Source organism: Theobroma umbraticum, unplaced genomic scaffold (assembly GCF_002168275.2).
Source record: "Theobroma umbraticum cultivar Fairchild unplaced genomic scaffold, ASM216827v3 scaffold_30.0, whole genome shotgun sequence".
Taxonomy (NCBI): domain Eukaryota; kingdom Viridiplantae; phylum Streptophyta; class Magnoliopsida; order Malvales; family Malvaceae; genus Theobroma; species Theobroma umbraticum.
The window spans coordinates 9957466-9979662 of record NW_018397254.1 but is presented as its reverse complement, the minus strand read 5'-3'; the positions used below and the strand labels follow the sequence as shown (position 1 = coordinate 9979662).

The 22197-nt window shown below is 33.3% G+C and overlaps 3 protein-coding genes across 5 annotated transcripts in view; 2 read left to right on the top strand and 1 right to left on the bottom strand.

Annotated features, from left to right (window-relative positions):
• Positions 1–4004: 4004 nt before the first annotated feature.
• LOC110412955 (katanin p80 WD40 repeat-containing subunit B1 homolog KTN80.4) lies at positions 4005–12156 on the top strand. 3 transcript variants are annotated; one of them, XM_021423634.2, is made up of 19 exons: positions 4005–4429; positions 4558–4707; positions 4872–5002; positions 5278–5395; positions 5501–5727; positions 6326–6428; positions 6610–6680; positions 6844–6918; positions 7017–7160; positions 7272–7503; positions 8086–8769; positions 9819–9878; positions 9958–10079; positions 10186–10320; positions 10445–10519; positions 10626–10738; positions 11005–11121; positions 11249–11317; positions 11458–12156. In XM_021423634.2, the coding sequence occupies exons 2-19, from the start codon at positions 4680–4682 to the stop codon at positions 11516–11518; spliced, it is 2565 nt and encodes an 854-aa protein (XP_021279309.1). In that variant the 5' UTR covers positions 4005–4429; positions 4558–4679; the 3' UTR covers positions 11519–12156. The 3 variants fall into 3 exon arrangements, with proteins under 3 accessions (XP_021279309.1, XP_021279300.1, XP_089639703.1); XM_021423625.2 differs by having other exon boundaries at positions 4006–4429; positions 11455–12156; XM_089783577.1 differs by having other exon boundaries at positions 4006–4447; positions 11455–12156.
• A 4416-nt stretch (positions 12157–16572) lies between these two features.
• LOC149527753 (uncharacterized) lies at positions 16573–18948 on the top strand. Its single transcript, XM_089785488.1, has 6 exons — positions 16573–16686; positions 16823–17073; positions 17156–17369; positions 17573–17658; positions 17766–17857; positions 18740–18948. The coding sequence occupies exons 1-6, from the start codon at positions 16573–16575 to the stop codon at positions 18946–18948; spliced, it is 966 nt and encodes a 321-aa protein (XP_089641614.1).
• Positions 18949–20979: 2031 nt separating this feature from the next.
• The window catches only part of LOC110420298 (structural maintenance of chromosomes-like protein, putative (DUF3531)), a 2949-nt gene continuing 1731 nt past the window's right edge, over positions 20980–22197 (bottom strand). Inside the window, exons 5-8 of the mRNA XM_021433563.2 lie at positions 21889–21948; positions 21669–21790; positions 21485–21556; positions 20980–21329 (exon numbers count right to left, since the gene is read on the bottom strand). Of these exons, the coding sequence (XP_021289238.1) occupies positions 21227–21329; positions 21485–21556; positions 21669–21790; positions 21889–21948 (357 nt within the window). The 3' untranslated portion in view covers positions 20980–21226. The remainder of the gene's footprint in view (positions 21330–21484; positions 21557–21668; positions 21791–21888; positions 21949–22197) is intronic.

Below are 22197 nucleotides of genomic sequence, written 5' to 3'. Positions count from 1 at the left end.
CTCGTATATGCTTTGTCCTTCGTGCGACTCCAGGCAAAAGGGGTTTCTATTAGGAATCTGTCATGATACCTAAGCTGACTTTTTAGCCCTTCGGAAGGGCTCAGGTGGGCCTCTGTTGTTCAATTGATATTGGGTCTCAGTCATTGTGTGCTGTTGCAATTTGTTCATTCAAGGATGGTAATTGGGTTTACTTTTGTTTGGAACTCTCAAACGCTAGACTACAAATGAATCCCAGGAACGTGGTTTGGAGGGTGAGGGTGTCATTTAGTGTGAATGTGAAAAAGCCACTGCTATTTCTGTGCAAAAGTTGCTCCTCTGTCTTTTAGTGTTTTCGAAGATGATTAGTGGTAATCATCCCACAAAACAACCTTGACTGCTTTAATACATTTTACTTGAGAATATTACATGGCATCACAATTTAGTTTCCTGCAAAAGTTTCTATATTTATTGTGCATAATTATAACTAGTATTGGTGATAATAATAACCTGTACTAATATTATGTAGTTTCCTAAAACTTAGGTGGTCTCAGATACTATCATATGCTATTATGTTATAAATAAGTGTCTTGTTAAGTCTGTTCATCTTGTTCAATACTTTGGTTGTTATTTTTTCATTGCATTGGCACATTTCTGTGGCATCATCATTTAATTAGCTATAAAGCATGACTGGATAAATAAATTTTTCATATTGCATGTCTGCATAACCTTTACTTTCACTTTGCATCTTGAAGATGGAACTGGACTTGCTAGTTTAATTTGGGAGTTGGAACTGAGTTCTAATTTTGTGGATGAGGTTCTTTCTAATTCAAATGTTTCATTCCTGAGTTTCTAGCCACTCCTTGTTCGACAGAGCTATATTACTTCGTGGACCTAATTCTCCTGCTATTTTAATATTTTACTTTGGTAATGCAATAATGAAGATGCACAGACTTTGATCCGTACTACCTAAGACAAAACTAATATGGGGTTGTGTTGAGCTTAATATTATATTTTAATGAATGCACTTAAATGTGATTCTTTGTTTAACTATGGCTATGAATTCTCACTCAGAATGCTGCTGTTTTTGGAAAGCTTCTATGTGATTAAAGTTTGGTTGAGTATTTCTTTAGTTTGCTAGAGAGAGGGCTTTTGTCTCAAACAAAATGAAGGGAGCAGTGCAGTTGCTTGTAAAACTAGCCTTCCTTTTGCCTTCTTTTTTTTTTCCAAAAATCTCCCTTAGGCTTGGAGTTTTCCGGTTGAGTGCATCATATACTCAAGTTGGTTTTCTTTGTCGCCCTGTTTAAATATAGTCCTTCGCAGATGTATGTTGTCTTGTTGGATTTTACGGCAGTTATCATGCGCAATTCATTTATTTTTGTAAGGAGGTAATGCTGTGACGGATAATAAGATTTTATGTTGCAACTATTTTTAGTCTGCACATTCTTGTTAGATTGATAGTAGCTCTGAAGTTGGCTTTTGATGTTATTGATTGTGAGATATGTAACCAGTCAGTTCGCTATAATGCTATTTGATCATTAGTACAGTGATGGCTGCTTTTTCATACTGATGCCTTTTTTGAAGCACACAATCGAAATCTGAGTAGCTTCTTATTGCTATGCAACAGCTGAAATAGTGCTGTACATTTACTTCTGCAGCACCTAATTTATGCACATGAGCAATTAGGCATTGTGTCTAGTGACATTGGAAAATAAGGTAGGAATTGAAGTCTATATGTCATTAAGTTCAACCCTCAGTGTTCTTATTTGCATGTAAAGCAACACAGTTTTATCCAAAGCATTCATATTCCATACCCGTCCCCCCCTCCTCTGTCTGCTCCTTTTCTCACACTCTCTTCCTTCCCTTGGCCTCTTCCCTTTCTCTTGGCCCCTTTGCCATAAACAGATCTATATTTCACGCTGTTGCTTTTCATGCCATGCTGTTTGCATCTTCTGCACTACTACATTGGTAAAAGTTAACCCAAACAAATGTCAATGGAAATCTTGATTGTCATAAATGTTACTTTATGGTTTTGCAACGCTGTAGCACTACTCTGGTATTGTGTGTGTTCTTATAGTATCAGATGAAAGAAACAAGTAGATCCTAAGCCCTGGTTACTTGCTATCTTTTTCGATCATCCAATATGGGCACCAGCAGAGTGCTAGTCGCCGCTGAACACATAGGATTAGCCTTTTAAAAGAAAATCCGGACGGTAGTTGTGGCCCTTTGCAATCATTGCTTTTGTATTTATTGGGTTGGTGAATTAGAAGGCTGAGCACAAGTGGCGTTCCATCTCTTACCTTCCTAATTCTAAATTCACTCTCTCCCAATCAAATGGATTGCTGGCTCCTTCTCTACAATCTCCAATCATTGACGCAATGCTTTCTTTAACCAGCTGAACATTGGTTGTTTCATGGCTATAGTTATAACCGGAGATGTAAATCCAATTCAGGTGTTTTTGGTATATTATGAAGCTCCAAGGTTTATTCGGACATTGATTACACTGATTTTGATTTGAAACCTACCCTCCTATTTGACTCTTCTTTTACCTACCATCATTGTTTGAAGTCATTCCTTTAATGCAAATTAGTATATTACTCTAATTAAATGGGCATTTGGAGGAGTAGTGAAATATTAACAGCATAGAAAAATAGAAAAGGAAGGAGGAAAAAAAAAAAGAAGCTGTGTTGAATGTTCACAAAATGTGTCATGAATGCATTTGATTTCTTAATGACATTTAGGGGTTGGATGAGGTCAATCCTCTATGCATCTTCTTTCAAGTTTTGAATTTGAAATTGGAGAAGGAAACAGTGAGTTGACTCAACGAGGCACAAAGACAGAGGGTTGTCCAAGGCAAGGCCCTGACCGTAACTTGACCTGGCAAGTTGTTGTCAAAACCAACTCCTCGGACATGTAAAAGTCAAGGTAGGATAAGAGTAGCCGTTGGTCAAAGTTATGTCCATAGTAACAACGTTGCATCAAAGATTAGAAGAGACCCATCAATGATCAATGAACAGAGAACGGGAAGAAACGAAGCAGATAAAAGGAGACAGACAGTGTGGACCAGAACGTTTCGAATCATTTGGATGAGGTTGCTGAAACTACACCCTCATATTACTGTATTTTTGGCACATGCAAATGCAGGTAAAAGAGCACACCATCTCATATCTTACACGTAGTCTGATGGAGTTATTCATAATAGCATAGTGGAATAATTTCAGTTTGCTCTAACTACACAACACACCGACAACAAATGAGGAGAGTTTCCCACATGAACCAACGCGACCTGTACATAATAATATCTGTATTCAGATATAATAAGTGTATAGTTTTTTATTATTTTTTAATGAAAATATAATTATTCAAATCTTAAGGAGTATTATATTTATAAACAAGAATAGAAATATCTTTTAATTAATATATTATTTAAATTGAAAATACAAATCCCTAACATAAGTATTGAATCACTATCTTTTCTGTCAATAGAAAGGGGAATCTATCGTGATCAAACGAATTGCAGAGAAACAAAGTCAATCCTGTCAGAGCAAAACTGGGGAGTTGGAAATACAATTTAAGGATTTCACAGCCATTTTTCTGTGGTGAAGGGTGAGGTGGCGTGCAATAAGAATAACATGATTGACATGAATGCAAGAAATCAAAGTGAGAGAGACATAATTTTGGTGGCTCCCACTTTCATTTATTAACAAAAGTAATTTTTTAAACTGTAAGTAATATACTTCCACAGTCCTCTTAAGCTTGAGAGAATGAAATTGAAGGTTTAAAACCAGAAAAGAAAAAAAAAAAGAAAAAGGAAAAAGGTGAGCAGGGTTTTAATGAGAAGGAAAGGAGGGTGGGGTATGGTTGCGTAGTCTTTTCGATTTTGAGTTGCTGATGGAGGGATCCGCCATTGGGCTGGGCCCTATTTTATCCCACCAGTTTCTTTTTTTTTTTTTAAATTTTATTTTAATTTCCCTCCCACTTCCCCTTCTCAATTAATTTTGAAAAAAAAAATAATCCAATGCTTAATCAGTAAAAAAGAAACAGAGGGGGCTAAAGAGCAAAAAAAAAAAAAAAAAAAACAAAGAAAGAAAGACGACCCAGAAGCAACAGTGAAACCTGAAAGCGCCCCCTTCTCTTCCTTCTTCTCTTTCTCTGTTTATATCTGAAGTCTTGCATTTGATAGAGTTGTGCAAGATTTGGGTTTTATTTTGCAAGATTTGGTGAAATGTGGGTTTGAAAAAACCAACAACAAAAAGCAGAGCAAACCCACTACTACTTCTCCATTTTTTTTTCTCCAAACAAAGAATTTTTTTTTGTTCGTATTTCTTGCGTTGTACAACTACTGCTTCTCTACTCTTTTTCTGGTATAAAATAGAAATATAGATTTTTTTTAGAGGAAACCCAAGAAGGAAGGTTAAATAATGAAGCAATCTCTCCTACTGTTGTCTTCTGTGTAAGTTTTGGGTTTCTGGTAAAATGTCATTTACCCCTTTCTTTCTTTCTTTTTATACTAGCTTTTTTATATGTATATGTTCTTTTTTAATGTTTTCGATCTAACAGTGAAAATTATCGATTTTGCAGTCGTAGAAAATGGTTAAAATAATGCAATGGGGATGAGATCTATGGCACCGTTCATCGGATTTTTTTATTTGAATGTTTTCTATAGCCATTGCTAGGGTTTTGTCTTCCGTTTCGTTGCCGCCATGACTACCAAACGCGCTTACAAGCTACGTATCCTTCTTTGTTAGGGTTTTTAGTAAATTATGTTTCCAATTGCTTTACTTGATCTGGGTTTCTGTAACAATTGCTCTGATCACCTCAAATAGATCTCTTCTTGTTCTTTATTTCTTTTAAGTGTTTCTACTTGGGGTAGCCTTAACAACTGCAATAAACAGAGGAATTTGTGGCACATTCTTCAAGTGTGAATTGCCTAAAGATTGGAAGGAAATCGTCGAGGGTTCTTGTGACTGGAGGGGAAGATCACAAGGTTAATCTTTGGGCTATTGGTAAACCCAACGCCATACTGGTCAGTTATCTCGCTCAGTGTTTTCCCAATGCAAATTATTAAAATTCGTTTCAAATACCCTCTTTGCTAGTTTTCTGTCTGTCAGTAATCATAATAGTATTTTCACTATCATTTGATCACTTCAATGTATTATATGCTCAGTAGCCGCTAAGGGTGAAAAATAATGTAACCTATAGCAAATAATAGAATTAAAAGATTCTGCCTTTGGTTAAATTTCATTTTGGAGACCGCCGAATTCTTATTCAATTGATGTTGTACTTAAACCATCATACCAGAGTTTGTCCGGGCACACAAGTGGAATAGACTCAGTGAGCTTTGATTCTTCAGAAGTCTTGGTAGCTGCAGGTGCTGCAAGTGGTACCATCAAGCTTTGGGATTTAGAGGAGGCAAAAAGTATGCTTTTCCAATTCCACATTTTCTTCCCTTCAAAATATTCATGTTGCTCTTGTAAAATTTTTACATTGATTTTCTTTTTGTTGCAATCTGATACTTTTCTAGTTGTTCGGACTCTGACTGGTCATAGATCCAATTGCATCTCTGTGGACTTCCACCCCTTCGGTGAGTTTTTTGCATCTGGCTCTCTTGATACAAATCTCAAGATATGGGATATCAGAAAGAAAGGGTGTATTCACACTTACAAAGGCCATACTCGAGGAGTCAATGCAATTAGATTTACACCAGATGGCCGATGGGTTGTGTCTGGTGGTGAGGACAACATTGTGAAGGTGAGAGTGCTTTACTTTAGTTCTGATGTTAATTATTTTGTGTTGATGAGATCCTTTGTTTGTACACATTTTTGGCTCTTTCACATTCCCCTTTCTTTTTGGAACTCTGTGGGCATGGTAGGGTGAATGAACATATAAGGCTTTTCTTTTCTTTTAGTGGTGGTCTGGTTCACGGTCATGCTATTATTTACTGGGAATTGGAATTGAGATTGCGGAGTTCCAAGTGAGCCTATGCAAACCTAATGGTGTTGGATGAACTAATACACCTTGTTTCATTTCACATTGTCTTTGATTCACTGAGTCAGCTGAACTATTTTACTGTTATATGGCTATGAATGGACCCATAGTTGCAGTCCTTTGGTTTACTGACACTAGCATTTGATATGTGCAGGGCCATTTCATTGTTTAAAATGGTATATTGGTCAGGCTGGTGTATAGATTGCCTGCTGTCAGTACTATTTGATAAAAAGTTCTTTCCATATAAACAGATCTGAATGCACATGTATAGGCAATATTTATACACACAATTCTTGTGAGTTTTGATGTTGATTCTTGATAAGTTATACAATAATCTTTGTCATATTCTGTATATCAACAGGTGTGGGATTTGACTGCTGGAAAATTGTTGCATGATTTCAAGTATCATGAAGGCCAAATTCAGTGCCTGGATTTCCATCCCCATGAGTTTTTACTGGCTACAGGTTGGTTATTACCTTCTATAAAAATAGCTATTGCTATCACTTATTGACTTGAGAACTCATTCAATGATGTTCCTAAAAATTAATTCTTATCCTAAGATATGTTATGTTGTCCAAGGAGGTTGTAAATCCCTTCTTGTGTCATGTGCTCTGATTTTCATTATTTATCATCTTGCCTTTGCAGGTTCAGCTGATCGGACTGTTAAATTTTGGGACCTTGAAACCTTTGAGCTCATTGGTTCAGCTGGGCCTGAGGTAGTTTCTTTGGTCTTTGATACAATGGTTGAATCTCTTCGTAGAGTTAGAGATTTATATTGAGATCAGAAAATGTTTTATGTTTCTATATTGAGATCATAAGATCTTTTATGTTCCTGTTTTTATGGAAAAATTTTTGCATGATTTTTTCTTTGTACTGTAGACTACTGGAGTCCGTTGCTTGACCTTCAATCCTGATGGTAGGACTGTACTCTGTGGATTGCATGAAAGTCTGAAGGTGAGGTCTTTTATTGTTTCAAATTTCATCAATCTAAAATCATTTAGGGGAATGCTCTATGCTTATTGCAGTTTGCACTTCATTTTTCTTTGCAATAGGTTTTCTCATGGGAACCAATAAGATGTCATGATGGTGTGGATGTGGGATGGTCTAGATTGTCAGATCTTAATGTTCATGAAGGAAAGCTTCTTGGCTGCTCATATAATCAAAGCTGTGTTGGAGTGTGGGTTGTAGACATCTCGGTAGAGCTCTGTTTTCTACACTGTGACTTATTAAATTGTTCCATCTTTGTTTACTGGCACTGGTAGTTGTTATGAGAAGATTTTAATATTAGATTTTGGTCTCTGGTACAGCGCATAGAACCATATGCAGTTGGTAATGGTAATCGTGTTAATGGTCATTCTGAACCTAAGTCTAGTTCAGGTGGAAGCCTCTCTGTGCTGAATGAGAACACAACAAAAGCTAGTATGGGAAGATTATCTGTTTCACAGAATCCTGATCCTTTAATGAAGGAAACAAAATCCCTTGGAAGGTTGTCCGTTTCACAGAACTCAGATCCTGCTAAGGAGTCCAAAAATTTGGCTTGTATGTTACGTTTTATTTTTAAGTTTGTTTTGGGGTTTTGCATTTTCACTTGGCTCTCTGTTTCTCAATTCTCATAAATTTCATTGTGAAATTTATCATTAAGCATACTATTAGTAGTCATTTATCAAGTTTATCCATCAAAAGAACAAGGAAAAAATTAAAATTAGTTGAAAAAGGATTTAGGAGAAACAAGTCATATCTATCATGCTAAACTTAACTACACAACTCTTTTTGGCCTATAAAACCAAAAAGAAAAATAGGATTGATGCATAGCACTGGTATTGCAGAAATGCTCAAATTTTCTATTCTACTTATTTTGTGTCTTCAAGTTTTATAAACACATATCATTTTACCTTTTGTAAGCTGGCAGCATTAATATGTCAATTTGTCTAAAAAGAAAAAAGAACAAATTCTGAAAGTTAATTGATTATTAGCACCAATATACATGCTTGCTGAACTATATAGTAAACTTAGTTCTTCATGAAGTTGTGAAATATCTGGAAGTACTAGTGGTGATGGGAGGGAGGCCTGCAACTGTTACCTATTTATCTATCTTATTCTGGTTTTACATACTGGTTAAAGCCACAGGAAATGTACCTGGTACCCCTCAGAGGGTCAATTTAAACATTGCTCCAAAAACAACTCAGCCGAATTCAGTACCAGTTCCTAGTGTAGCAGCTCCAAAGAGGAATTCTACGAGGGCTACTTCAGCTGTTAATGTTCCAATTTTTAACAAGTCAGATGTCATACCTGTGATTGTGCCTAGAAATGATACAAGGCTGGAGCAGGCTGCTGAATCAAGAAAAGAAGTTGGAATATCCGGGAGAAGTTTGGAGCAGGCTGCTGAATCTAGAAGGGAAGTTGGAATAGCTGGGAGAAGTTTGGAGCCGGCTGCTGAATCTAGAAAAGAAGCTGGAATAGTTGGGAAAACTTTGGAGCAGGGAGCTGATTCAAGAAAAGAACTTGGTATTGTTGGAAGAACAATGCCATTTTCTTTGCAGTCAAAGGCAACTAGTTTTCGGAAGTTTCAAAATAGCAGGGAAGACATGGACCGGCCAGCTATCTCTGTTATGTCTGAAACTACAGGTTCTAAGGCTGTTGAATTCAGCAATGTTCCAGACAGGAATATCTTTCCTGCTGTTAAAGGCCCAATTCAAGCTATGTCTGCTGCTGAAAGGAATGTGAGGGAGGATAGGTGTATTGGCTCCAGCAAGACTGAACCAAATTCAGTGGTGGAGTTGCCTTCAAGCTACCGGGACGACAATCGTATGTTTTTGAAACTCTTAATTTACAGTTTTATCTTTGATTGTGACTTTTATTTTTAGCTGCTGCTTCCAGAATTTTTAAATTTGCTATAACATGTTGTTTGCTTCTGACTGCAACATATCCATCATTAGTCTATGAATTAGATTATGGCTGAAAATCTTTCTATTAAAATGCCTTTAATAAAGGAATGTGCTTGATAGCAACAAGAAATTTTTTTAGACTTGACAGGAACAACTTACAGAGTGATATGAGAGAACAATGAAGCGGACCTTTTACAAGTTCAAATTATAACTTCTGTAATTTTGGTTAGATAAAGAAAATGTCATGTTTGGGAGCAATGAGCTGCCACTGAGTGGATATAGGAAAATTTAAAAGATTCTCTTAGATATTTTGATATGAATATATAAATTTACCATTAGGTTAAGTATAGAATTTCCATACGAACCATTTAAACTAAAACAATTATCTTCCAAGAGTGCTCTCTCTCTCTCTCATACACACACACACACACGCACGCACACTGGAACCATGCTAACTAATGAATTATACTTCTGAGGAATTCTTCCAGTCTCTAAGTTGACTATATTCCTATAACCTTTTAAGGCTGGTAAGGTGCAGTGGTAGGGAGATGTTCTTAAAGTCTCTTTATCTCTCTTCAGGTTGTTATACTCTTGGGCTAGCAGATTTGGCCTTGAGGAATGTTACTATATAGCATTGGCTGTGGACCGTGGTATCATTATTTGGCTTAGATACCAGACATCTTAATTGATGGAGGAGAAAAAGCAAAATTAATGAGTTATTTGAACTTCAGTTTGTGCTATGTGCTTCCTAAGTAGGTGGAATAGACTATGGTCTAGCCTGAGGGATGTGATTAAAGCTTTGGTTAGCTTGTCTTCGCCGTTGGTTAATTAGCAGGCGTGTCTTGTCATATTAGATGCATTCTTGATTTGTCTGGTTTTCAAATTGGGTCTAACTTGAGCTGGCTATTATGCATTGCTCAAGTTGGAATGTTCAACTGTTTATGCTGAACTGTAAATTCTTTGTTTCAGATGATGCGCAGGTGCAAAAAGCAAATAGAGATGCATATCCTATCGAAAGCCAAAAAGGAGGTATATCTCTTGATAGCTAGTTGGTATATATGCACAATTCAATGAAGTCTCAACTTACTGAACTTAGTCAATTATTCAGGAAGAACACGTTCAGTTGTCATAAATTGGGAGAAAAGAGGGAGATCTTCTAATTATGATGGACCTACATTGAGTATCTCTCCGGGGAATGCATCTATGGCAAATATGCCATCCTTCGATGCGGTAATAACAGATCTAAGCTTGTATTCACTTTCTTTTCCCTTTTTTTTTCACGTTTCTCAAAATCACTTTCAATGCTTCATGTTATTATTATTTTTTTATTTTTAAGTTTAAACAAAGAGGATACCCTCCCTCTGTGGAAAAAGAAATGCCTTCTGCCAGTGATGAGGATGCCGTTGCAGATATAATGGAGCAACATGATCAATTCATTAGTTCCATGCAGTCTCGAATAGCTAAGTTACAGGTGATCCTAAACAAACTAGAATTCATGCTTTGTGGATGCTTTTGTTGTTCACTTAATACTAGGATGTCTACATTGTTGAAGTTTTGATGGAATATTGCTGAACTTTGTCTACTATTGGTTATAGGTTGTTCATCGATACTGGGAAAGGAATGACATTAAGGGGGCAATCAGTGCAATGGAAAAGATGGCTGATCATGCTGTAAGCACTTTGTGTTTGTTAACATTCATCCCTATTCCAACTTTTGTGTAATTGACGTACTGAAGAGCTACTTCTAATTGTTTCTTTTTTGAGATACAAATTGCAGGTGGTTGCTGATGTGATGAGCATTATCACTGAGAAAATGGACATCGTCACATTGGACATTTGCACTTGTATTCTCCCTCTTCTGTCTGGCCTCCTTGGAAGTGACATGGATAGGTAAGAACTGTGTCAAAATCTTGCATGTTTATTCATTTTTGTATTCACTTGGCCTGGGATTTTTATGTCATCCATTTGTTCTGGAAACATCAATTGGTTTCAGTGGTTTTGTGCGCTACATTTTTGGTCAACTTTAAAGTTCGATTCTAATAAGGTGGTTAAAATGATAGTATGTTAGTACTTTCTTTCTAGTGAGCAGTTTGGTGTTAATTATATCTACCAATATTTGGAGTAAGATTCCATATTTAACTGCGATACCTATGTAGGCATTTGAGCATCTCTCTTGACATGCTGCTTAAGCTGATCAGAGTATTTGGTTCAATGATATATTCGACATTATCAGCTTCAACACCCGTTGGTGTAGACATTGAGGCAGAGCAAAGGTGTGTCTGCTTGATTCTTACCTGCTAATTTAATGTTCTTCTTTTTTTTTGGCCGATTGCCAATTTAATGTTCAAATATTCAGTTATTAGACTATTAACTGAGATTTCATGCTGCTGATTGGCCTAGGTTTGAGCGTTGCAACCTCTGCTTTATAGAACTTGAAAAAGTAAAACGCTGTCTCCCCACTCTTACCAGGTGAGTATGGTTTGTAATTTGAACTGGTACAGAGCAATAGGGTTTAATCATATGCAATTGTTCTTTATTGGATGACTAATTCCTGAGATCTTATTTATTTATTTATTTATTCTTTTTGTTTCCTTTTTTCTCCATAGAAGAGGGGGATCAGTTGCAAAATCTGCCCAGGAATTGAATCTAGCAATTCAAGAAGTGTCATGACTGAGATCAAGGCATTGAATGCATGCACTAACTTAATTCTGTGCTTTTGTGGATTAAATTCTTATGCTGCCCTGGAGAGCAAGTTTTGGCACTTACACGCCTGTCAAGCATCAACCGTTACTTTGATGCGAATTGTCTTTATCCAGTCCTATTGCACTTTGTACATTTAATACCAAGTGGAAGCATTTAACTGCTAGCTGATTCTACTACATTGACTGAAAGTGAAGGCTAATTGGGTTGTTACTCTGCTGCTGGTTGCTGGCTTGCTGCACAGTTTTTTCAACTTCAGTTTCTACCTGCTCGGAGAAGAGTATTCCAACCTTGTGTTACACTCTAACCCAATATGTGCACATCAATTTGTAACTTATGGCTTTAAAAAATTAACAGTATTTTTTCATCATATGTAATATATATATATACACGTGTCCAAAGATGGGACTGCTGATATTTGGGTCATGTCAATCTGCTGAAAAACCCGAAATAGAGCAATGTTGAGCTTCTATTGGTGCATGAGAAGCTGGGTTTGTTTTTGCATAATTTATTCTGTAAGATGGAAAGAAAATGAAGACAAGGATTCATTGTCCTTGATGGTTGTTTACCTTCCAATAAAATATTTTATGTGTTGATCCTTGGTTTTCCATGCTTTTCTCTTCAAATCAATGCACTCCCCAACATTTGCATTCCTGGTAATCAATCTTGAGCTCCAATGTTCCTGGGCACTTGATTTTTTAAATTATGGTTGGTGAATGGTCTTTTGATGGAGACTACTCCTATGATCGGCTGCCATCGAACCAAATCAAATGAAAACCAAACTCTCAATTTCTGGGCAAGCAGCTAATTCGCAGGCCCGCGGGCCTGTTAGATTGCATTTAAAGCAAACCATAGTAACGAAACGAGAGTATTCATCTCTGACTCTAAACCTTAAATAGGAATACACCTCGCTTGGGCTTGGCTAAAAGTGTAAGCTGGATGGGCTGATATTCCCGGTGCATCTAAATATAAAATTCTTTTTTTAATATCCAAGTATAGTTATTTTGTTTTTTTAGAAGGAAAGATTTAAATTTTATATTTTGAATAAGAAAATCAGACACTATTTATTGAGTCAAATGTTCGAGGCTAAACAAACAGATAAAATTCAAAAAATCTCATCAAAACATTTTAATTCTTCTTGTTTCCAAATAATGTTTTTTGTTCCTTGACTATATAAATACTATTAATCAGTAATTAAAAAAAATTTAATATTATATAAATATTTTAGAACATAAATATCTCTTATATTATGTTTTTAATTTAAATATATTCTCTTTTAATAAAAAAGATAAAATACCCTTATCTTTTTAAGTTTCGATTAAAATTATACAACTGTCCATTAATTTTTAAAATGAACACTCTACTCTAAAAAAAATTTTTCGTTGGACACGTAGGTCTGGCAATTAGTATTTTCATTAACTTATTGATGTGACAAGGATAAAAGAATAATTTTACTTTTAATTAATTTTTAAAATTACTATTATATAATTTATTATTTTTATTAATTAAAAAAAATCTCCCAAGATGGGGAGCATCGGAGCTCCCTTGGGGAGCCTGATCAAGGATCCCAAAGGAGCACTTGGTGCTCCTCTCCGATCCGTGCTCTCCTTTTTTGGGTTTTTCTTTAAATTTTTTAAGAATATAATAATAATTTTTTAAATTAATAAAAAAAGATATTTTAGTTTTTTTCTTATTCTATGTTAACAGTGTTTGTATTTTTTGAGTGGAGTGTTTATTTTGAAAACTAATAAATTCACTTAAAATTTTGATTAAAACTTAGGAGAGTTGGGAAATTTTACTCTTAAAAAAATCTTCTCAACTTTTACTCAAAAACCTTAATAAAAAAAATAAAAAAAATTGATTTGAAGGTTTGAAAATTTGAAACTATATCTATCTTGAAACTGAAAATTTTTTTCTTGAGATAAAGTCTACTGTCATTACATTCTTTATTTTTCAAACAGTTTGAGAATTTTTATTTTTCATTGAAAAGAATGAATTAAAAGTAAATCTTTTGTTCAATTATGAATATTTCAAATTTGATAATTAATTTCTCACTTGTGTTACTAATTTTGTAGAAAAATTTTTACCTAAAATTTGTTCTTTAATACTAGGTTTAAGGTAACGTAAGAAGATCTTAACTTGATTACTATATATTAAAAGTTTTAAAATTTTTTTGTCAAATATTGAATTTATTAAATATTAAAGTGATACAAACTATCGTATCCACAAATCTCATTATAAAATTTTAATGAATTTTAAGTTTTTTTTAATTTATTAAATATGAAAGTGAATTTTATTAAGTTTTGAAAGGGAAAATGAGCATATTTTTTTAAGAGATCATTAGTATCTTAAAATATTTATGTAGTATTAGGTTTAGAGTAAACTCCACCTAGACTCCCTATGATATGGTCTTTTCTCATATAGGTTATTTTTTTCCATACAAAATTTTGGTAGTGTTTAGTATAAGAGAAGTGGGAACACATTCTTCGCAATATTCTCAATTAAATTACATTGAAGTATTTGTTTTGTAACAAACCATTTTAACATAAGATTGCAAAACAATTACATTATAACCAAAAGAATGTAATGTGATTGTAGTTCAAAACTAATGTAATCAGATTGCATTACACTTTACAATATTATTAATGATATTTTTATCTTTTAATTTTATTATCTTATTAAAAATATTTTATAATGTTATAATTTTTTTATATAAATTTTGAAAATATCATTTTATTATTTTCAATAGTCATGGCGATTGTTAATAAAATTTATATTATTTTTTTTAAAAAAAATAAATTAAAATAAAATTTATAATATAAAAAATTATATTAAGAAATAAAAATAAAATATTATATATGGCATTAAAAATATATTTAAAAGATAATATTATTTAAAAATTAACAATAAAAAATATAAACATATTAACTTTGCATTTTAATAAATAGAGATAATTTTAAAAATTGACATTACATTCTCAGTAAAGTATTTATAAACCAATTGTTGTAATGAAAATTTTTCTGTATTTCAATCATTACCTTACTTATATACTAAACACTGCAATGTTATCTTCCTTATAATCATATTATTTATAATCACATTATATTATAAAGTATTAAACGTTATCTTTATGCTTTACATTTTTTTTCAAAAGTAATAACAGCGTTAAATTGTTAGTTAATTTTTTATAAAAAGATAATAACAACCTTTGTGTTTTAATTTTTTTTTGTTTAATTAAAAAAAAAACTTCTATTCTTTTCTAACTTTTCTCTTCCTTTCTCTCCTCACTTTCTTACTGTTCAAACAGGAAACATAGGTGATGCAATAAAATTTATAGCTCTCCCTCCTGCCCCAATACCGTTTCTGGCTTTCTTCAGTTCCTTCTGTACTTCAGGTGCAGGTTCAGGGTGTTTTCTTCTTCCAATTCTTGTTCTTTCATTGACCCTAAATTGGGGCAGATCTAAAGCTGATTTTATTATCAGTACATTTAAAGAAGAAAAATTCTAGTTAGATTCTAACCATTTGTCATCCTACTATCAACATCTTAGCGTTAGATGCAGAACCTTTTTAGTCTTAAAGAGGAGTGAAAACTTTTCAATGAATGACTTTAATTACAAAGGGACTATTCGCTTGGGTATTACACTTCCATGTAGTGATTTGTTGCTTTGGGCAAATGACTCGCTTAGACATTAAGATACACTTTTGTTGTAGTGATCTGCTGTTCTAGACCACGACAGAAACATGAAAACCTAGACCCATCATGCTGCAAACATGGAAAGAGTTTACATGACCAGCATACTTGGAAGCCATCTTTAAGCTTGTTGGCTTTAGACAAGCGGGATATTTAGACATTGAAGTTGGAATGGTTAAGGCCGAATATATTTGTAGTTAAGACTTTTGATGAAAATAAAGACCAACATTCATCTTCTTAGAGAAAATTTTTTTGTTGGATATTTGTTGGTTTTAACTCAAGTCATATGATTGTTTCTTTTTCTGTAGTTAAGAATATATAGTTACGCTTCTGGGTATCAGAGAGAGTTCCCATTTATCTTTATGCTTGTTCTTTTTGACAACGGTTAAGAATCAAAACCAGAACTTCCAACTCATTGAAATAGCAATACTTCTATCACCAAGTCAGGATTTGGCTCTACCATTGACGGTGAAAAAATCAGGCAAATAAAACATGAGTTAGCAAGTAGTTTTGGACAATGGCAGTGTAAACAAACCTTCTCTTTAGGCAGGGATTTGAATCATGAATAGGATTAATGTTGCTAAGAGGATTGGATTTTGAATCTCTGGGTAGACTTGCTAAACTTTATTATGCTGTCTGAAGTGGTAGCCTGGTGGGTCGGCAACCCTTTTCTTCAGAATCTGATTCAAGCGCTGTTTTTGTCTCTTTTCAAGTTTAAACCTGCCACCTTTTCGCTTTTTAATTCAAGTTTGCTTGTCTCTTGACTCTCGCAAAAAGGATAATTGAAAAAGGTCGGATCGTCGACTTCCAAATTTAAAAACAATCAAGCTTCGATTCTCCTCATATAACTCAACTTTTGTTCGCATTCATAAAAGCTCGATTCCACTTTGAACATAGGTAAACAAGGAGACCCTTGATTCAGTGATTAATGCATGGAAAACAGAAGTGACTGAATACAATGGAGTGTGGGGCAAAAATAGGAAAGGAGATTTGGGTGTTTGGAAGAAAATAGAGGCTAACCAGCGGATACTGAAATCAATGTGAATGGGTTGTCATTTGCCAAATGGGGAAACCACAGTGCCAGAATTAATTATGGTGTCTTAAATTCCATTAGTATAATATCCAGTCCAATACCTTCAGTGGTCTCCCCCCATATCTACTTTCAAACAATTTTTTTTTTTTGGTACTTTAGGAGAGAGTCAGAGACCCAGAAAAACTGATTGACCATGTTTTGTTCTAATCCCTTGATGTTTTGCTCTAATCCCTTGCAAGTCCAGGTCCAAAGCCTTTAGTGACCTTCTTTTTCAGGGAAAGCCCACGGTAAGAATCGATCATGTCATTCTCTCCCTGGGACTTGCCGATGCCATATGGTTCAAACCACTCCAATCTTCAATGTTGTCTTGATTGCATTACTCCCTCTGTTCCCACCCGAATGCTTCCTAGGAAGGTAATTCCCTTTCATTTCCTTGCGTTTCCTTTTTTTTGACTTTTGGATCAATACAAGGTTTCCCCCAACGCTTAAACTGTGGGCTTTAAGCTTTATTTTGTCTCTCTGCCTTTTTTTCTATCTAATTACTTTTCAGAATTGTGTTCAAACTTCCAATGCCTTCTTGCAATTCCATGAGAGGGATACAGTTGAAGGGTTCGCTTTAAGTGACCTTTGGCACTCTTATAATGCGTGGAGTGCCTATGGCGTTGGTGTCCCAATTGTGTTGAACAATGGCGACCGTGTAGTGCAGTACTATTCACCTTCCTTATCAGCTTTGCAAATATACACTAGCAAACCGTTTCCCTCATCCAAGTCTCTACCCGATCAAACTGATGAGAAATTTGGGTAAATATATATATTTTTTTCTTCACTTCTAGAATTTGAATATCTTAAGTTTTCCAATTTACTGATAAAAAGTTACACGTAGGGAGTTGGAGAAGGAAGCAAATCTTGAAAAAAACTCTGCTCATAATGATAACATGCCCTCAAGCAATAGCTCATGTTTGAGCCTGGATATTACTTGGGACGATTCTACAACATTTCAATTTAGTTCAGGTGAAACAACAAATCAGTGTCACTACTTATATTGCCAATACAACGAGACATGCAGTCCTCATTTTAGAGTTCCATTTAAAGAAAAGGTTGGTAAAAATTTATTCATCAATTTTTATATGTGCATTTTCGTTCCATGGATATATAAGTGCACGTATTTTTAAACATGTGAATTATATGTAATTGATTAAATTAAATTTTTTTTAATTTTTTGTGAATTCATATTTACTGAAAAACTATGAAATTTTCAATAAACCGATTATTTTAGTTTATTATTGAGCTGTTTGAACAGATCAATGAGTTGGCCGAAACTTATCCAAGTTTGCTAGAGTTTTGCAGCACAGATCTTTCACCTTGTAGCTGGGTGGCAATAGCTTGGTAGGTTTGATTTTTCGTTGTCCTTATGTATTTCGTTTTATTTCTTACTTGTTCGAGACATAAAGAAAGAAAATTCAAAAAATGATTTTTCGTGTTTTAATTATTAGGTATCCTCTGTATCAAATTCCAATGACAATTAACGTTACCGAACTCTCCGCTTGTTTCCTTACCTATCATGCCTTGTCATCTTTATCTCGAGGTACACTTCTCGAATCTGCTTGTTATCTTCATTTAAACTATTTTGCAAATGTTACAATCAACCATATGCACAATTATTAAATTGTTAAATTCTTAATATGATTTTGAATATATACTTGATAGTCCTTTCTATTATTGTTATTTATTCATTTTCATTCTATATATAAGTTCTTTGAATAATTAATAGCAAAATAATAACTAAGATATACAATCTTGCTATATTTAATACTTTTAATTCTAGAGATCTAAGTTTCAAGTTTTTAGATATTGACATTTTCTCTATATTTTGTTTCAAATAAAGATTTTGCAGTTAAGATTTTTTGTTTTTTTATTATAGTTGTTGTATGTGCATGGCACATGAATGATTTAATATGTAAATATAATAATTTGTATATCAATTTTTTTTATTTTTTAATATTAAAAATATAAAATTGAAGTAAATAAATATAATAATAAAATTTTTAATGTATAGCATATTTTATAAATAATTATTATATTATATATTTTAATTTCTCTACATGTTTAAGCAATTAATCTATGTTTGAAAAGCTTATTCGTCCATTAAAAAATTGATTAGTTACATAATTGAAAAATTGCATGTCAAAATTTAATTATGGCGCACCATCAATCCATTATTTAATTATGATATAGTTTAGATTTTAATTTTTTAGTCACTACTAGGAACATTAATTTGTAAATACATCTTAAAAAGAGATAGGAATATGCAATTAAGAAAAATAAAATGAAACTTTTTTGAATTTAGTATTAAATATTATTATTGAATTGAACCTAATAGCTTTTTAATTAATAACCTCTAACAAATCACGTTCCAAAAATATCATGTTAGAGAAGGAGAAACTTCAAGACATGATGGTTTGTTTAGGAGAAGACATAAGAAACAGCAGGAAGGGAGAAATTTCACTTCCTCCCTTTGCAGTGGTGGCTTACAAGATGTCTGGAGCACTCTGGATCAACCCTGGAACATCAGATCAGGACAGTATTATCTGTAAACAAGCCGCTGCACGTCACTGGTTGAAACAACTTCAATTCCAGCACCATGACTTCAACTTCTTCATGTCTCATCAGTTCTAAACTATATCCCAGCACCTCATCTCCTTATAAAACCATTATTCTTAACCCTAGTCGCTGTTGCAGGTTTTTATTGCGAATTCACTGAGTTGCAGTATATACTAAACACTGAGCCTGTTGAGTAAAATTATTGAATGTTTGATTTAGTAATGGAGAAGTTGCAGGAAAATCAATTGTCCAACATCGCAGCACTGACTGAACCCAAGCTGGTAGGCTTTAAATTCTCTATATCCTTGGCAGTCAAACACGTAGAGCGTCAGAGATAAATCTTAGAGTTGGACTTTTCTTGAACCGAGTTTAGGCGAGGTTGGTTTAGAAATTAATAATGGATACTGATGTAGGTGCACCTCGGATCCATAGCCTATTTCTAGTTAAGCTCTTATAATTAAGAAGGCAACAAAACGGCTTTGTTTTACCGGTAATTGCGGGTTCATTAAGAATGAATCGATGGGGTTTGAGTTATATATCAATAAAATAATCAATTTAATATATATTTAAAATTATAAATATGAGGTTCATTGTTGTGTTTTTAAAATAAAAAATTATATAACATAATGAAAATTTATCTTTATTCAAAAGTTATATTATAAAGAGTGACATAGTATGATTATTGGATTATAGGTGGATTTTTCATATAAATAATTATGTCTTTTAGTAAAATGACAAATTAGAAAAGCATCTTTGAATCAAAAAGATATGAATCAATTGAAAAAAAAAATCATAACTCAAAAGTTTGGATACGAAAAGTTATTTTTTCATATTATAGCTTAAAAGATTATATTTTATGAAATGAATAATTATCATTTTATAAGGTGATTATTAAAACAATACCTTTATTTAAGGATTATATCTTACGAAATGCAAATATATTTTTAAGATAAAGAGATACTTTAATGAAAAGATTGTATCCTTGAAGAAAAAACATTTGCAAACCTATATAAAGGACTTACTATTAGCCACATCCAAAACAAATAAAACAAGAGTAGAAAAATCAAGAATAATAAAAGTGTTATTGAAAATAAATATAAAATACTTGAGTTCCTATAATTTATCAAAAGAATCCAAATTCCTTATAACCTACTTGTTATAAAAAATAAACTCTAAGATCGAACAACTTTACAAAACTTTGAGTATATCTAACAGTCTATTTTTGTAAAGTATAAAGATGAAATTAAACGTAAACTTTATTGTATCTTAAAGGTTATTTACATTATTTCTCTTTTATGTATTAAGTGGTGGGGACGAAATAAATTGTAAAGATAACGTTTATTAAAGGCTCGCCTTGAAGTCAATGTTGCCAGTTATTTGAATTCCATCTAAACCTTATTTGCACTAACAATTTTAAAACTTATTTTTTGAAAAATTGAAATTCAAAATGACTTTACTAAAAAAAATATACCAAAATCGTCAAGTTATACTGTTTTGACAGAAAAAACTTTATTCATTAGCCAAAGATGGATCGATTTAATGATAACAAGGAAAATGACAAAATGGTTTCTCATCATATTATAAGATAAGTTCTTTTTCCTTACTTGATATGCATGGAAAATATATATTAGCTGGAAAGCAAGATTTTGTTATATTCATATATGATCTTGATATAGATAAGGTTTGCTACGTCTTCTATAATTGACATACTTCTCATCATGGAGAGATATTAAAAAAAATTTTAAAATATATAAAAAAAATATCTCTTGAGGACCTTGGTAATTATTTTTGAATAAAAAAAAATTACTATAACCAAAATGAAGTCATAAACAAGATGACAAAGATAAAGATTCTTATTCTATTCCATTCATTATACCGAGTGATGAAAATAAAATAAGTTTCAAGATAACGTTTATTGAAAGATTTATCTTGAAGTCAATTTTACCGATTATTTAAATTTCATTTAAATCTCATTTGACCGAGTGATGAAAATGAAATAAGTTTTAAGATAACGTTTATTGAAAGATTTATCTTGAAGTCAATTTTGCCGATTATTTAAATTTCATCTAAATCCCATTTGCGCCAACACCTTGCAGTCCAACACTCATCAAATATCTTCCCATTGATCTTCAATTATTCATGGCGCCACGGAATCACCTTCAAATATTAAAGGAAGGAAAAAAAAAGTAAAGGAAAAAAAGATAAGATTCATGATTTTGATATCTCATATTTCAGGTATTTAGCAACAGCAAGGATGCCTTTCAATAGCCATCTCTAGTCTCTATCAGTATATAAGCAACCAAAGACACATGAAGCCTTCTAGATTTCTATAGCATTTGCATCGACCTTTGGTTCAGATTTTGAAGTACTTGTAGCCATAGTCAGGGTTTGTCATACCCTCTTCCCAATCACCCATGCAACGACCACCGAATACTATCTGTTGAATGCCCAAATAACTGCCATAAAAAAGGGTAGGGGGAGAGAAAGCATAACAAAATGAAAATTTTGTGTTAGTCAAGAGCTTGACAACTGAAAAATGTAAATATATTCACAATGGATTTTGATGACAAAATTGTTTCTTGTTATCCTTTTACATATTAGTATAGCTTACTCTGCACTCAATACCGTCAAGCAGTTGAGGAGGACATCAATGGAAAAAAAATCAGAAGTACCAAGGTCAACCCTGTATTGTGAACGTATAACTTAAGTCATTTACTTTCCATGAGAAAAAGCAGCAAGAAAATAGATTAAAAGATAATTAAAAGAAATGTGCATATGAGACTAGAAAAACATACCAAACACGGCCCCAGTTGTCCTGAAACTCAACATCACTGATATCATGGAATGATGATGGCATCACTTTAAAACCCTTTTCCTCATCGTAGAGGGGATCATACTCCATTGATGCATTCGCCAACTGTCATCAATATGAAATTAACATGCTTAATTTCTCTTGCATAGCAACAAGAGGTGAAGTGAAAAAAAAATATGGAGCAAAAAGAACTATGGTCAAACCTGCAAATTAGAAGAATTAAAGGCACCCAAACGTCCCATAACATACCATGACTGAATAACCTGCATTGCATGCTTCCCCCATTAAGTGAACATAAATAGTTTACCAGTAATACACCATACATACATTAAGATAGCGTTTCGTATGAAAGAAATAAAAACACATTTTCTACAATGCGTCCAATTAAATTACATTACAGTGTTTGTTTTGCAGCAAACTACTGTAATGTAATATTGTAATGCAATTACATTACAGTAAAGAGATGCAATTTGATTGCAGTTCAAAATCAATACAATCATATTACATTACAC

Bases quoted from the DNA above. Each gene is read 5' to 3' on its own strand.
- LOC110412955 (XM_021423625.2), top strand. From the start codon at position 4,680: ATGACTACCAAACGCGCTTACAAGCTAC. The intron at 7,161-7,271 runs GTAGAGCTCTGT...TCTCTGGTACAG, and splicing joins TGTGGGTTGTAGACATCTCG to CGCATAGAACCATATGCAGT. The intron at 9,879-9,957 runs GTATATCTCTTG...TCAATTATTCAG, and splicing joins TATCGAAAGCCAAAAAGGAG to GAAGAACACGTTCAGTTGTC.
- LOC149527753 (XM_089785488.1), top strand. From the start codon at position 16,573: ATGTCATTCTCTCCCTGGGACTTGCCGATGCCATATGGTTCAAACCAC. The intron at 16,687-16,822 runs GTAATTCCCTTT...ATTACTTTTCAG, and splicing joins CCCGAATGCTTCCTAGGAAG to AATTGTGTTCAAACTTCCAA. The intron at 17,858-18,739 runs GTACACTTCTCG...TGGTTTGTTTAG, and splicing joins CTTGTCATCTTTATCTCGAG to GAGAAGACATAAGAAACAGC.